Genomic DNA, 17,537 nt, shown 5'->3' on the forward strand with positions numbered 1-17,537 from the left:
CATCTCCAATTCTCAGCCAAGGGAGTCTGCATTGTCTTCAGAGACGCCTCCGTCATCACATGGCCAGCATGAAAATAGAGTGCAGTAATTTTCCAGCTGAAGTGATACCTATTTATCTACTTGCACTTGCATGCTTTTGAACTGCTAGGTTAGCAGGAACTAGGGCGAGAATGGGAGCTCACCCCATCATGCAGCATTGGGGTCTTGAACCTGGGCTGTCAGTTACAAAACTATTATCTAAGATTTTTGCCTCCATCACTCCATAGGAAAATAGTGGTCAAATTCAAAAATAAGTTACTTTTCCCAGGAGTGGTCCAAAAGAAATCACTCCAGATGGGAAGATCATAAAGTATCAGGGTTATACGAAAGGATTTGTAGGCAGTTCTTAATTATCTAAAGTCTATACGGGTGCACATTATGTATAATAATGAACAATAGTGTTCTTGGGGGTGTATCAAGAATAGTGTTCTCCAGCAAGCAAACTGCCACCCACCTCATTTCTGCCAACAACCACCTGGAAGGTACACCAAGCTAATGGAACAGTGTTCTGTGGACCGAGGAGGCGAGTATTTTATGGCAATAATGAAAAATATGTGGCAAAACTGAAACTGCATTCTAATTTAAAAAAAAAAACCTTCATCCCAACCATGAAGCATGGAACTATGATTTAGAACTGTTTTACAGCTTCAAGAACAAGAAACCTCATAGCTATTGAGAGTACAATGGCTTCAGGATTCTATAGCATATTCGACAGGATAAAACTCCAGTGAATGGGTTACAAAGAATAGCATAACAAAGAAATGGCTGAAATATAAAAAAAAATCACATTTTGAGATTACAGTAGCATATTGTAAACTTGTAGCATGAAAGGATGGGGTCTCACACCTGCTTCAGAAGTATTCTGAGCCTACATTTCTGAGTTGTGCCTTATAAAGGCTTAATAGTTACTGCTGCCACCGTTATTCTCCAGAAGAACATCTCACTTTAGTGTCTTTCCCCTGAATCAGCTGTGTGAGAGTCAAGGCTCTCAGAGCCTTGGTCATTTTCTTTTCCAAATTATTTCATTCCCCCCCCCCAACCCCCATTTTGATCTATATCTCTTGGTCATGTGCTTTGTGGCAGAGAAATCAGCTTTTCTTACCTCCTCCCTTTTGGGCAGTAGACCAATCTCACAAGAAATACAGTCAAATTATTTTCTTTTTGAAAAAGGAATGACAAAATGCAAACATTTTTTCTACCTAAAGTATGATTAATTTCTTCTGGGTGTCACTTAGATTTCACTATATGTAAAAAGCAGCATATGATAAAATTGAAAATTGGTAGAAAAGCAAAGGAGAATCCCAAAACAGCTCTGAGTATTGAATATGCTCAGGGGATGTGGGATAGTGGCTCATGTTGATAGGAGGATGAAAGAAGAAAATGGAATGGAGTACAGAATACAGCTTTAACTCTGAGCACTTATTGTGGCAGTGTCCACTTCTGGTTTGCTCTGGACACCATTTTTGATGTATCTTAAATGAGAGCGGCACAGAGAGCAAAATATTCAAAGAAAATAGGCACTGGTAGTGTGAAGAGATAGCCTGAATCCAATATATTATTTTGTTATGTATCTTATTTAAATAGCAATAACAGCAAAAAAAGATACTGGACTTAAATCATGAATCAAGTTCTTCCTTTTATTATACAGTATTTTATGTACAAATCCCCCTCCCCCCATTTCTTTCATTCTTCAGTCCTGCGGTTTGTTCATAGCAAAGTCTAGGAAGCATTTTGAAAATAGCTAGGGACACCAAAGTGACCAAACTTTGCAGGATAAGCTAATAGAGAAGAGCCAAAAGGATAAAGAAAATAAAAAGAAAAACAATGCTTGCCTGTTTTGTAACTTGCATTTTCAACAAAGAAATTGTTGTAAATTACTGTGCTTTGTGAGATGCAATCTTCTGTTAATATGTCCCGAAGAAGAGAAGATCCGTATATCTGGTTGTATATCTTCCAGCAGAAATCCTTAGGAGGGTAGGATAAAATCCTCTGAATTTGGCCTGTATGAAAATGATTCTCACCTTTTCCTGACAAGTAGTTGGAGTCTGAAAGACTGGATTACCCTGCTAAGCAAACAACGCTCCATCTATTTTTGAAGTTGGCAACTAGGAATAAACCATCTTACAATATTGTACAAAGAAGGGAACCTTGAAGAAAAAAAAGATAATGAAGGATAATACAATTTTGTAGTAGGTTGCAGTTTAATAAATCACACAACATGTTTCTGAGTATGAATTGGTTGAAATTATTTGTATTTTAGAAAAATGGTCAACAGGGAAGAAAATACATTTTTCTTCTGCACTTAGATTTCTTGTAATTAAAAAGAAATCAAGACACACTACTATCTATTTCTTCAATTGCCCTTGTTGAAACTCCTAGGACTAGCTTCTGTGAAGCTTTGGTATGAAAAAGTGTAAATTATGTTTTGGAACCTTATTGGCTGCATAGCTGGGCCCTAAAGTGAATATTTCATTCAAAATTCTTATGAAATGCCTGGGTCAAAATATGCATACTACTATGCTGTATGTGCCAACTTTAGCCAGTATTCTTTCTGCTTTTATAATTATTTGCCTTCTTAATCCTTAGGAAACTGGATGGAGAATTGTTTTATTCTTGGGAACAAAGGCCCGATAACAACCATCTTCATCTTTCTAGGTGATATCTCAGATACTAAAGGGTTTCTAGTGCAATACTAAAGTTTTCTAGTGCAACTATGCAGGAAACTACACTGGACTAAGGCTTAAAAGCAAATGGGCCACTACAAGACAACCTGGCTTAGAAGGCATGATCCGGATTTCAAATGCAAAACCATACATTGTATATTGTGGAATTGTACTCATTGCACATCCTGGTACCTCCTATCTCAAGAAAGACTTTCTACAGATTGTTTCCTTTCCTATTTCTAGATAGAAATGCTCTATTCTCTTGATAAAATATCTGTTTCAGTAGTGGATGCTGGTTACAAGACCCCCAGTGTAATACAATGATTTTGTGTGTGTGTGTGTGTGTGTGTGTGTGTGTGTGTGTGTGTGTGTGTATGTGTGGGAATACTAATGATAGCCCATTGGAATGACTATCCTGTGTCCTACAAAATTGCTTGGAAATATTGGTCCATGTGTCTCCTTTTGAATTCCAGGCAGAGACCCAATGGCAGCCCTGTATGTCAACATTTGTCCAGCTCGATATATCAAGAAAGGTTTTAACTTCTTGTAATCCTCCCTTTTTTTGTTGTTGTAGTGACATGCTAGGCGAAGGAAGGAGTGGGAGGAAAATAATTGTTTCACTATTTCAAATGTATTATTATATTATTTCCTCTTTTTTTTGTATGAAATGTCAAGGGCAAACATTAATAGCTTCAATGAGTAGAGAAAGTTGACAAAAATATGATTATGTAGCCGATGGCTATCAAGAAGCAGAGAAAGACAGATTAACAAGTTGGTTAATCACTTGTAGGCCAAAGTTTCTTTTTGCCATCTTTTCTATAACTTCCCCTCTTCTTCCTTTTCTGTTTCTTTTAGTATCAGGAGAAAGGCAGCTGAGTTTTGGGACAAAACTGGCTGGGGAATTCTAGGAATTGAAATCCACAGGTCTTAAAGTTGCCAAGGTTGGGGACCTGTGCCCTGTATGCCTGTGATACCTGATGTATGTTGCAGTCCATCTGTCATCCACCACCACAAAGTTATAAACAGCATGGTATAAATTAATAAATGTTTTGTCAAGAAAGAAACCTCTCCAAAAAGGAGGAAAGAAAGTAAAACGTAAGCTTGTATTATTAAATCAAAATATGAAAATTTAAATACGTATTATTTTACATAATTCAATGGGATTTTGCTGTCATGAATGGAATCTGCAAGTTTTAGAATATACCTAATTACTGTAGGCTGGAGTCTTCCACATATGTGAAATGGCTATTCTCCTGAAGAAGCAGAAAAGAAAGAAAGAGAAAGAAAGAAAGAAAGAAAGAAAGAAAGAAAGAAAGAAAGAAAGAAAGAAAGAAAGAAAGAAAGAAAGAAAGAAAAAGATTATAAAAACAGTCCTAAAAGTATACATTTATACATACCTGCTTAAAAGTGAAGTTCTTTTAAACTAAAAGGGACTTATTCTTAAATAAAGAGTTTGTAAGAGTTTCCCTGTATCTTCTCCCTTACGTTGACCACATAAGCATCAACAAAGAGCAGGAAATGTATCAACTCCCCAAATATAAAAAAGGATACATATTTGCATACTTTTTGGTTTATATATGCTAATATATTCTATCTAAATAAAAATCTGGCTACAATTTTTCTAATTTTGGTAGGAATAATTACCATAATTTGGATAGAAATTCTGTATTGTAATAAGGAAACCAGATAATTACTGTGCCTGTTCATTAAATTTATATTGATCTATTTGATATATTTATCTATTTGGCAATTTAGGGACTGTGCTTTCTTTATCTTTACATCTACTTGAATTAGGTAATGAAGCATTTGTTTACTTAAACATTTGTAGTTATCTGCGATTAAAAAATTAATAAGATGGGATAAGAATGACTATTTTATTTATTTATATGCATAACAGGTACTGTTCATTTGGCCAATGTATATTCTGTCCCATTTCACTAATGTGATAAAATATGTGGACTGTAAATCTTGTATTTCTATGCCAAATACATGACCAAATATTTGTAACATTAAATGGCTTGGATTTGATTAAAATATATTAGTTGGGAGGCAGTTAAATATCCACTTTCAACTCTAATGTTTTAAATATATTTAAACAAAAGTGGAATATTATCTCAATGTACAAGTAGAGCTTCATGTTCCCAAACAACAAAAAAATATAAGAGGTAGGAAAATAGAACGATGGTCTATAGCAGGGGTGTAAAACTCCTGGCCTTTGGGCCGGACACGTCATCCAGAAGCCACGCCCACCCCATTGCCGGCAATGGCAAAACTGTCCTGATACGTTGTGCAACGTCACGTGACATCACGAGTTTGACATGTCTGGTCTATAGTTTGAGCTATGGGAACCTTGGACAACATCTGTGAGATCTTCTTTTTACTGTTGTCCATTCATTTACAGGTAGTCCTATTACATCAGTGACCATTTGTACTTATAATCTCACTAAATTATAAGCGATTTATGACCAGTCCTTGCACTTATGACTGTCACAGCATCCCCATGGTTAAGTGATCAAAATTTGAGCACTTGGCAACCAGCATGTATTTGCAATGATTGACTGATCATGTGATCATCACACGCGACCTTCCCAGATAGCTTCTGACAAGCAAAGTCAATGTGGGAAGCCAGATTTGCTGAAAACAATTGTGTGATGTAGTGATTTGTTTAACAACTGTGGAAAAATAAGTTGTAAAATTGGATGTTCTCCAGATGAACAGGAAAGGACGTGTCCTGGGTGCAATTCATTATAATGTTAAGAGATAATTTTATCTATTAATGGTATGGGGAAAATATTACTTTCCCCTGAAGATTGAGAAATGGTACAACTGTGTAAACCCAAAATATATCATTTGGTGCAAAAACTATGATTTCCTGCTATATCTTACCAATTCATCGTCACAATCATCCTGCACAAGGCCTTCCTCTTCTTCTTCCTCCCCATTTAACGGCTCTTCCGTATTCACATCTGCTTCTGATGCTGTGTCTTCTTGAGAAATTTCACTTTTGTTTTCATCTGCCTTTTTTCTAACTTCTGCAAAAAAAGGCAAATGATAAAATATCTATGTGGCTTGAGAATCCTGTTTCATTGGCAGGCTTTATTTGGCTTATCTCAGCATAGCTAAGTAATTAAGAATCCAAGCAGGAAACTAATTGAATTTCACCAACTGTCCCTGTATGTTGCCACATTTGGAGTATCATGAAAAATTAAAATGGCACCTGGACTCAAATGCTAAGAACATCTTATCAGAAAGAAAAAAAATAAATGGAATATCTTCTGGAAAAAATGTCTGCAATGAGTCCTGACAGAGCAAGGTTGCCAAGAGAAATATTACTTCATTTATTTCAGTTTTATCATTTAATAGGTGCTTATTGCAAACTATAACCTGAGATTCATATCACAGAGTGCAGGCTTAGAGAAAAGCAGTCTCACAAATAATTCTTGGCTTTGTTTACATGACTTGGTTAATGAAGTCATTAACAAATCAAATTAGTTTCATTGTGACTTAATTTTTTTTTAATCTATGTCATTTGATTAGTTTATGATTCAACACATTATGCAAAACCAGAAAATGGGTTAATTGAAAAAACCTTGGTGAATGCAGTCCATGAAACAAAAAAAAAACAACTGGGCATGGTTTGGAAGCAATACAAATTATCAGTTTGGGGGTTTGGACCAGATGACAAAATGAAAAAGACTTAGAATGTTTCTTTTCTTTTTCATTTTTAAATCTACTACTGCATTATAGCAGGGCACAGGGAGTGACAGAAAAAAAATATCAAGATGGCTTACTGTCATTTAGATGTATGAAGTAGAACAAGGATGGAAAGCCTGTTAGGCTTCCAGATGCAACTAGATTGTGGCTCCCTTCAATCCATTTTACTAAGATTAATGGAAATTGGAATCTAATCTATGGAGGACTGCAGCCTATGAATAGGGAAATGGTAGATGTTTTGGACATGTAATCTGTTGAGCTACAGTTTCCTAGTAGTATCTGCGTCCTTTGCTAGTACAGCTAACCAATGAAAATACATTCTCAAGGACAAAAAATCAGCAGGGGAGCCTCAGAATACTTTTATATTCAGATGGGAAGCCTGACAGTTTTTTGAAATCACAGGTTTCCAGGGGCTATTTGGTCTCGTTCTGCTATTACGATCTTTATAATATAAATGCCACTGAAATATGTCCATACTTTAGATTGCCTAGTAACAGTCACTTATATTTAACAACATTGGTGCAGTTTTACCCAATATGGTGCCTACAGACAGATTGGATTACAATTCCATTGGTCATCATCCACTTTGGCCCTTGCTGGCTGGAGGTGATAGGTGCTGTAGTTGAGGATGGGAACCCCCCCCCCCCCGTACTAGCTCCTAGGAATGGAACAAGGGCGTCATGGACCTGTACTGTAATTGCAAAAAGTACCAAAGGTCCTTTGTCCTGAACAAAGGAAGGTCAGCCAGGACTAAGAAGCTGGCACTGGCTTTCTGCACTTGAACTCCTATTGTGTCTTGGTGATACTGAGGGGTCATTTGCAATCAGCCAACTGACCTGTAGGTGCTTTCTGTTGTTCGGCAATCTGCTCCAATCTGCCCAAGAGAGCATCAATGTTGGATTTGATCTGTGTCAGTTCAGTTTTAATTGTCTGCAGTTCACTGCATTTCACTTGGAAGACAAAAGTTAGAGGAAAGCCTTATTCTTTTGTATGGTACGAATGAGCAATTTGCTCGAGCAGAGATTTAATTATACTTCACATATACCTTTTAGTTGCAGGTCCTGCTTGGCGTCCGTCACAATAAGGGCTTATTGGGTTCAGTATAGGACAGGGTCTCGTTTGCCTTTCATAGCTGAGGAGAAGACAGGAGAATTTTGGCAAGTACCATTTCTCCCATCAGAGTGCACCATCAATGGGATAAACTATCAAAACCTAAATGCTAGTGCACAGCTACTTAAGGATATGGAAGCCCTGTGCTATATTGACTCTGGCAAGATGCTGATATTGTAGGTATCAAAGAGTTCATTTATTAATGCTTAAAACGACCTCCTTCCACACTCTCCCAACTTTGGTGATGTACAAAACTTGCAACTCTTGTGTCAATAAAAAACAAAAGAGGAACCTTTCACCTCATTCCTTGAACTTTTTACAAAGAATTCCCCCTTCTTTCTTGTTTTTGCAAAACTGTATTTCCCAATCCCACTAATACCTAATTCTTGTGTCCAGATCAGCTATTGGTGGCAAATGTCTGCATAAGTTAGCTCTTGCTGTAAGGTGGATGACTCCCTCAGATTCCATCTAGTTTACTTCCCAGCCTTCCATTTGCTATAATTTTCACTCATTCTTCCATGTTGGCAAAGCTGAGCATCCTCTTTTCACTGGAATGTTTTACTTTCTTAAGAAAGGAGGCAAGCGGTATTTTCCTATTTTCATTTCCAAAAAATCTTGGGCATGAATGATGCAGTAGAGTTCAAATGAGGTTCATTAGCTGAAGAATTAGTTCATTATTAGAACAGAGATGATAATTTGATCATCACCCTTTTTTTTTGTAAAAAGCTCAGCCAAGGGCATGTATTCCTTCCGGCAGCCATTTAGTCTTTTGTTTTTCTCAGTGACAGTTTGAATTTAGATGTTTCTAGCTGTAGTTACCAAACAATTGTATCTCATTGGCAACCTGTTTTTGTGGTAAAAAGCACTGACAGAACATTAGCTGAACTGTCTTGCTATGGAGATCTAGCTGGCTCATTCTATTGTGTGTTTCAAATATTTCATCTTTCAGTTAAATACTTGGCTCGATTTATTTTTCTTCTTTGCTCTGTGATGAGTATGTGCTTATGTTAATGCTCCATTTATTTGTTATTATCATTGTCTAATATATTTTATTGTATTCTTATAACTATTCCCTTGAGAGCAGAAAAGTAGGATATTAATAAATAAATAAAAGGCAATCATTCTCCTCTTTATATGGATTCTTTTTAGTTCACAGCTCTCAAAAACGTGGACACAGCTTGTTCTACCCTTGCCCATCCTGATCAAATAACCAGGTTGTCACTGATTCCATGGTTAGGGAAGATAATATATACCTCCTTGAGTATCAAATATATTCCAACCTGCTTAAAGAAACAGTTCTAAGATCTTTACTAAACCCCACCCCCCCCCTTTCCTTGCCCTGGCAGGTTTCTTAATTATGAGCCACTCTCAAATGTTCCATTCTTTGGTAAGGCGATTAAGAAAGGGGTGTCCTCACAGCTTCAGATGCCTTTGGATGAAACTTACTATTTGGCAGCGCTTTTTTTGTAAAAGAAAAAGGTGCCGGAACTCACACATATCATACAACCCACCTTGCCTACCCTACAAGGTTCCATCCAAAAAAGGTGCCGGAACTCAGTTCTGGGCGTTCTATGAGAAAAAAGCCCTGCTATTTGGACCCATTTCAGTTGGGTGTTTCTCTGGAAGATGGCACTAAAAATATTTTAGTTAGGTTACTGGATAATCAGAAAGTTAATCAACCTAACCCTACCACTACTTACAATCTGACTCCCAGGAACATTGCTCAATCTTGGTAACGTTTTAAATAAATGTTTCTCAACCTTGGCAACTTTAAGATGTATGGGACTTTTAACTCCCAGAATTCCCTAGCCAACATGCTGGCTATGGAGTTCTGGAAGTTGAAGTCCACATTTCTCAAAATTGTCAAATTAGAAAAACACTAGCATAAGTGGGCACTTTTGCCTCTGCAGGTCTAATAAAAATACTGCTTTTCCTGCTATGAACCTACCAAGTTAGATAAGGCAGCAGGTGAGGCAGTACTTTGAAAATGCCCTGTTATGGATTGTGAGAATAACCTTGAGGAACAGCAGGAAGTGCCACAACCCAGGCAACAATCACATAAAGAGAAAGCCAAGTCCAAAGCAGGATCTTCTGCTTATCTAGAAAGACAGCATCAATTGAGGTAGACCAGACTTGAACACCGTAGTCATGAATACTAAAACTATTTTTATCACAGGATTACAGAAACACTGAATGTGCCTCCCCACTTCCTACTTTGACCAGATGGACAACTAGGGAAAATCAAGTCAGATATTTTCTCAAATTCCGTTCCTGCTTTAGACTTAGATTTTATCTTATCTGACATTGCCTTCACTGTGGCTGTTCCTCCTCTTTGTCAAGTTTATTCTTATAGCTCGTTACATGCCCACACTCCAGAAACTTAGCTATCTGGTTCTCAGGAGGGGGCCACCTTTTCTGTGGTTCCCAGATGGTGGAACACTCTTTCCAGGGAGATGTGTTTGCCTGCACCTTCCTAATATTTAGGGAAATGGCAACAATGCATTTTTCACCGAGTTTTGAAGTAATAATTGATTTAATGATACCAGTATTAATTCTGATTTTAATTGTATTGCTTTACTCTCAAGTTTTTGTTTTTATTGTTACCCTGTGGTAAGGTGGGCAGCCAATAAATTTAATAAATAAAAAATTGTTGTAAGCAGCCTAAGTCAAGGTAATCCTTGACTTATGACCATAATAGAGATACCCCATTGTAGTTGTAACTCATGATGGTTGTAAAACGAGTCAGTAATATGACTGACCCAATTTCTCAACCTTTTTGGCAGTGGTTGTCAAGTGAATGCAGTGCTTATAAAGGAGCTGCTGAGATCATTAAGTGAACCAATGGTTCACAACAAGTGCAGTTTTGCTTAAAAATGGAAGTAAATAGGGATTTTGGCAAAACTGTTCATAAAACATGGTCATGTAATGGTGGAATGCTGCAAATATTCATAAATATGTCTTTGTTGAGTGCCCAAAGTTCAACAACTGGAGGGGTTTGTGTGAATGTCAGAACTTTGAAACTGGGTCATATGTAGCCTCAAGACAGGCACATCATAACTTCAAATGGTCTACCTGCATATAAGAAGCAGCTACTGTAATAAATTCAAGAATAAAATAAAAGCAATGTTTTGTAATACATAAAATACTTATTAGTAATTATGTTTGCAATGTATATCTGCCCTTGTGCCTTTTGTTCCAAAGGCACATCTGAAATAGTTGTAAACATGTTACCTCTGCACAGTAACATGAAACTTACATTTTAATTTGGCAGAGCTATTCACAAGGGCAGCAGATCTGGCAAAGAGCTTGACTGGGATAGTTGCTTTGACACGTCGTACTAAAGGGATGGTGACTCGTGGCCGCTTCACAGGAACCATCCTGGGTATGGGAGAGACTCTTCCACGATACTCAAAGAGTCTACACAGAAACAGAAGAAATTCTTTCCTGTAGCGATTCCAGTCAGATACATTAACAAATATTTCTGATCAAGAGATGAAAACCATTGATGCCCTCTAGAGGGAGCTAAAACTTCATCCATTCCAGCCATCTGCCTGGGCATTAAAGCCCATCAGAGATTACAGCTGATCATTAAACTACTGAGGAGACACATTGTTCAACCATTATCCTGCAAGTTAATGCTGACAACTCTGAGAAGTTATTTAATAGGTTGCTTGAACAGCAAGATTGTTACCATTAATTCATTTTTAAAAATACTTCAATATTTCATATTTGAGAAATCCTTAGGCAAATCTCCAGGATATTAGAACAGATCATCCAAGGCAATTATTTTGCTGTCCTATCTTAGTATCTCCCCCCCCCCTCACTTGGAGCCTACTCATTCCTTAAAAGAGGACACAAAGGTTTTTCCTAAGATGCACCAATAATATTTATACAAAGTTACATTCAGGCAGGAAAAAAACAGTTGCTTAACCTGTTGCATCTGGATCCTTTTCAGCCCTAATTACCAAGGACTTTGAAGCTGAACTTTAAATGCACCAAGTGCTCTTCTCAGATTCATCAGAGATTGATTTAGTAACCGCAGGGGAATTTTGTAGTTCCGCCTCTATGCTTCATCTACTTTTAGTTCAAAAGTTAGCTTTTTGTTCATGTAAAAAAAACCCCTGCATAGTTGCATTTTAAAAAGTTAAAATAAAGTTTTTATGTACTTCATGGCTGCTGAAACCCTGTTTTACTGCTGCCAACTAGGCCCTTCTACTTTCTGACTTTTTTTAAAAAAATAAATGTTAATCTTTTGGAGACAAACTGTATTGTACAAACACTCAGACGTTTGGTTTTTCTTAGAAATGGAAAGGAAGAAACAAGACAGCCACTGGATTTATTCAGCTGAACTCAATTCTCTAGACAAGAAAACTGTTTGTACTGCTGCTTGCAAAGGGCGATGCAAGAGAACCCAGTGGACACTGAGCATGCGGGATGCTTTTAGAATGGGGCTATTGATTGGTAAAATGACAAGACTGTTATATCTGGGCTGCAAAAAGACGGACATCCCCTTCATGACAGCAAAAAGATTTTTTTAGTAACCCTTCTGGGGTTTTGCTGCTCCAATAATCTCAATCATAACGTCCTCTGGCAGATAGCGTAGTGAAGGAGCACTCCTGCAGCATTTCTTACAGGGCAGAGAAATGCAAACTATCAGTGGGAAGTAAATGAAGTAAAAGATTCCTCATGGACATCCATAGAATGTTAGCACTGTAGATGAGCAGTCTCCTTAACAGAAAAAATGTAAGGTATACCACAGCTGTACATAGTATAGAAATTCAAGGCATGTGTTTTGATAATTTAATTTCCATTTTTGAATAAGAATGTATCTGGAACATCTGTCTGGTAATTTGTTAGAGGAATGGAATCCTTACCATGAAAATCTGTGGTAAGATTTATAAAAGATTTATAAAACCCTAGCAAGATCATACCTGGAATACTGCAACCAATTTTGGTCACCATACTACAAAAAGAGACCTTGGAAAAAGTTCAGAGAAGAGCAACTAAGATGATCAAAGGCCTGGAGACTAAAGCATATGAAGAACGGCCGCAGGATTTGGCTTTGGCTAGTCTAAAGAAAAGAAGAAATAGGGGTAACATGATAGCAGTATTTCAGTATTTGAGGGGCTGCCACAAAGAAGAGGGGGTCAAATTATTTTCCAAGGCACCAGAGGGCAGGACAAGAAGCAATGGTTGGAAACTAATCAAAGAGAGAAGCAACATGGAATTGAATTGAATTAAAACAAATCGTGGGTGCTTCATCACTGGAGGTTTTTAAGAAGAGACTAGACCAGGGGTCCCCAACTCCTAGTCCATGAACCAGTACTGGTCTGTGGCATGCCAGCAACCAGTCCACAAAAACAAGCAAAGCCCCATCCTTGGGTTGCAGGCAGCACACAAAACCACACACTCTCTAGTCTGCGGAAAAACTTTTCTCCACGGAACTGGTCCCTGGTGCCCGAAAGGTTGAGGATCTCTGGACTACACAGTCAATGGTATAGGTTCTCCTGCCTGAGTGGGGGGGGGGCTGGACTAGAAGACCTCCATATTCTATTCTATTCTATTCTATTCTATTCTATTCTATTCTATTCTATTCTATTCTATTCTATTCTATTCTATTCTATTCTATTCTATTCTATTCTATTCTATTCTATTCTATTCATAACAACAACAACAAAGTTGGAAGGGACCTTGGAGGTCATCTAGTCCAACCCCCTGCTCAGGCAGGAAACCCTATACCATTTCAAACAAATGGGTGTCCAGTCTGTTCTTAAAAACTTCCAGTGTTGGAGCATTCACAGCTTCTGGAGGCAGGTTGTTCCACTGGTTAATTGTTCTGTCAGGAAGTTTCTCCTTAGTTCCAGGTTGCTTCTCTCCTTGATCAGTTTCCATCCATTGCTTCTTGTCCTGCCTTTGGGCGCTTTGGAGAATAGCCTGACTCCCTCCTCTTTGTGGCAGCCCCTGAGATATTGGAACACTGCTATCATGTCCCCCCTCGTCCTTCTCTTCATTAAACTAGACATACCCAATTCCAGCAGCCGTTCCTTATATGTTTTGGTCTCCAGTCCCCTAATCATCTTTGTTGCTCTTCTCTGTACTCTTTCTAGAGTTTCAACATCTTTTTTACATCATGGTGAAGAAAACTGGATGTAGTATTCCAGGTGTGGCCTTACCAAGGTGTTGTAAAGTGGTATTAACACTTCATGTGATCTTGATTCTATCCCTCTGTTAATGCAGCCTAGCACTGTGTTGGCTTTTTTGGCAGCTGCAGCACACTGCTGGCTCATATTTAAGTGCTTTTCCACTAGGACTCTGAGATCCCTCTCACTGTTACTACTATTCCATTATATTCTATTTTCTACACAGAAAGCCATTATATTTCTATCACAGATTCTAAATCAAGAGCTAGTAAAGTTTGTTACAATGATACTGTTGTCTTTTCAAACTGAAAAAGTGTTTGGAGGTGCCCTGCCCTGGCATAGAAATAAGCCAAAATACCCCAAAATATATGTGTTATGTCTCACTAATTTAACTTTGTCTAACAGTTACATTTTTATATTATATAACTTAATTTTATTTTGACAAAAGTGTATACATTTGCATATTGCAATTAGTATGTTAACATATCAGAACCATAAATTAGTTAACAAGATCAAGGGTATCCTGTAATGGGATTGTAAGTGAACTGTATTAAACTCACTTCTGCACGGTGGTTTAAAGCTTTATTTTAAAAAATGTAGGTTTTGAAGTTTATATTTTCACTTTTAGCTTTGACCAATTACAGGTAGTCCTCAGCTTAAAACTGTAATAGAGCCTGCTGATCATGGTTGTAAGCCTGGATGGTTGTAAACTGGGTCACCCACATGATCAACCCAATTTTATACTTTTCTTGCAGCAGTTGTCAAACGATCACTATGACATTAAGCGAACCAATGGTTTGCTATTTTTATTTGCACCTCACCTTTATTATTTTTACAAATAAGTCAAAGTGGAGAATATATCCAACATACTTTCCTCCTCCTATTTTCCCTACAGTAACAATCCTTGGCCTGCCTTCTAGTCACTAGGCCAAACTGGCTGTAGAACAGTTTTGCTGAAAGTCATAAAATACAGTCACGTGACTATGGGATGCTGCAAATGGCTATAAATGTGGGCTGGCTGCCAAGCAGCCAACATGCACTCATGTGACTGTGTGGGCTGCTCCAGTTGTCAGAACTTTGGAGGCAGGTCATTAAGCATTCCCAGGGAGGCATGTTGTAACTTCAAATGTCAGTTAGCGACTGATTGTAGGTCAACAACTATCTGTATCCAATTTTCGGTCATTTAAAGAAATCTTTACATCCATAGAGCTAAAGCAATATATTAAAAAAAGTGAAGCAGCCATTCAAATAAAACTGTGGCAGGGTAGAAAATATAAGTAATCCATATTTGCTTTGCCCAAACATTATGAAAGTGTGTTCCCTTATGTTCATTTTATTTAAAATAAAAGCCAATCAATGTGATAGCCCAGTTCTTAGCTTATTTGCTCACCTGTCATAGAAGTCATCTCTGTAGTAATCATAGTCAAAGTCATAGCCACTGCTTTCAAAAAATAAAATAAAAAAGAACAGGATTAGTACTATGCTTTCTATAAATTTTCTTTGTAGCAACTTTTGTGAAATAGCAGAAATCAGTCTCACAGATCTGGAAGGAAACCGTATGTGTGTGTACATATACATATACATATACATATACATATACATATACATATACATATACATATACATATACATATACATATACATATACATATACATATACATATACATATACATATACATATACACATACACATATACATATACACATACATATACACATACACATACACATACACACATACATATACACACACACACATACACCTGGGCTGATTGCACATTAGGCAGTTGTTTTAACCTCTAGGCCACAGGCTCTTTCTCACTCTGTCAGCTGCATCGGGGAGGGAAGAGACAGGGGAGATGTGTCTTGAGTATTTTGAACACCTTGTCGGCCCAAATACTGGCCAAATCTTTTTGCCTGTATCAGCCCAAACTCGGGCCGTCCACAGGTTCGAATCTCAGAAGGGTGTGGCTGACTGATGAGAACAAATAAGTTTGAAATAGCTATATGAGTCTCCCTTTAATTCTTTATTAGCAATCCAAAAAATTTACGCAAATAATGATTGTCGCAGTTGCGACTGCCATCTGTGGATGGCCCAAGTTTGGGCTGATACAGGGAAAAAGATTTGGCCCTTATTTGGGCTGACAAGGTGTTCAAAACTCTCTCTCTCTCTCTCTCTCTTTCTCTCATCACACAGCCCATTATCCAGGTCGTTACAACGTAAGGTAAAGGTTCCCCCGCACATGTGTGCTAGTTGTTTCCGACTCTAGGGGCTGGTGCTCATCTCCGTTTCAAAGCCGAAGAGCCAGCGCTTGTCCGAGGATGTCTCCATGGTCATGTGGCCATGACTGGACGCCAAAGGCGCACGGAACGCTGTTACCTTCCCACCGTAGTGTGTTTGTGTGTGTGTGTGTGTGTGTGTGTGTGTGTGTGTGTATACATAGATACACACACACACACACACAAAATTATATCATAAAGGATTCAGGTTTACTCTTGTGTTTGTTTTAGGACACAACAAGGCATTCAGCATCTGCAGAAAATCATGTACTCTGAAACAACCAACCAATGGATTTTCATTATGACACAGGTTCTTATCGATGTTACAATGATATGTAGAATCTCAGCTGGCAAGACTTCACCTGGCTCACATACAATACAAAACATACAAATTGTACAAATATATATAATCTGCACATTTTTGGCATTGTGTGATAGGTGAACCAAGCTCATAATGTTTATTCACAATCCATGGATTTATGTGTGAACTGAATTATTATTTGGATACTAAATGATAAATGGGTAGCAGATGGGAATTCTGATCTATCCAAAAAAAAAATGGTAGATCAGGACATCACAGGTTCTGTTTTAAAATTTTACCCAGTTAGATTGGCCCAGACTCAAAAGAACTACAGAAGAACTACACTGAACTCTGGATAGTAGATTTTTATATTTCCCTATAAGCGTTACAAATGCAAATACATACATCCAACAATTGAAAGAAGTTGTGTTTGACAACGTAGTATAGAGAGCACTTGCCTATAACGTCGCCAAGAGTTCAACACCACTATATGGTTAAAACAATAAGAGTCAGGAAGATGTGGCAGAGCTTCCAAAACACAACTCCCATACCTGCCTCAGGGTTGCATCTTTATTGGCAATGCTGCCCTGCTGAGGCTATACAGAGCCTTAGGAGGGGACGAAGGCAGCACAGCTTCCTGTAATTTTTCTAAGCAGCTTGCTCTTCCACCATTGAGTGTTTCTGTATTTTAGCAATAGCACTTGTCAAGAATTGGTTCAGATGCTATAACTACTGTGTCAGTGCCAGTGGGTAACTTAATAGCCCACTATTTCTTTTTCTCTTCCAAGAGGAATATTTTATACACAGCAATGAAAGTATATTATTGCAACCCTTCCTAGAAGAAAAACTTAAACAGAAATCCAGCTGGCAAATCATAGAAAATGAGGGCTCTGACATTTTCTAGTAAAAAGAAGTGTAGTTAGCAATACATTTGTTTGAAAGGTCAGTTTAAAAGTGAAAATTTTAATTCTGGCTTGACACATATGTGACATTTCAGGACAATAAAACCCAAAAGAGACTTAAAGCCCAGTATCTCCATCAAAGAAAACACTATAGTTGATGTGTGCAGAGAGTCTTCTGTATAAGGCTGGGTTGGATAAAGGAGGTCTCAGTTGGTGACTTCAGTCCATTGGGTTCATATGCTTTTCCATTATAACATGGTTTGTTTGGTTTTGGCTTTGGGTATTTATCAAATTCAGTCTACTTTTATTTCTTCTATAAACCATAGACATGGATACCCAATCATTAACTTGTTACCAGTGGATGGCTATGACAATAAAATAGGACAG

The 17,537-nt window shown here is 37.8% G+C and overlaps 1 protein-coding gene across 2 annotated transcripts in view; it reads right to left on the bottom strand.

Moving 5' to 3' along the window:
- Nucleotides 1–1,414: 1,414 nt before the first annotated feature.
- The window catches only part of RALY (RALY heterogeneous nuclear ribonucleoprotein), a 309,368-nt gene continuing 293,245 nt past the window's right edge, over nucleotides 1,415–17,537 (bottom strand). For both annotated transcript variants that reach the window (XM_081324300.1, XM_081324301.1), the window contains 6 exons: nucleotides 15,057–15,107; nucleotides 10,783–10,943; nucleotides 7,253–7,366; nucleotides 5,589–5,734; nucleotides 3,907–3,955; nucleotides 1,415–2,186 (listed from right to left, as the gene is read on the bottom strand). In XM_081324300.1, coding sequence (XP_081180426.1) covers nucleotides 3,911–3,955; nucleotides 5,589–5,734; nucleotides 7,253–7,366; nucleotides 10,783–10,943; nucleotides 15,057–15,107 — 517 coding nt within the window. In that variant the 3' untranslated portion in view covers nucleotides 1,415–2,186; nucleotides 3,907–3,910. The remainder of the gene's footprint in view (nucleotides 2,187–3,906; nucleotides 3,956–5,588; nucleotides 5,735–7,252; nucleotides 7,367–10,782; nucleotides 10,944–15,056; nucleotides 15,108–17,537) is intronic.

Source organism: Vipera berus (genome assembly GCF_964194415.1).
Source record: "Vipera berus genome assembly, chromosome: 3".
NCBI lineage: Eukaryota > Metazoa > Chordata > Lepidosauria > Squamata > Viperidae > Vipera > Vipera berus.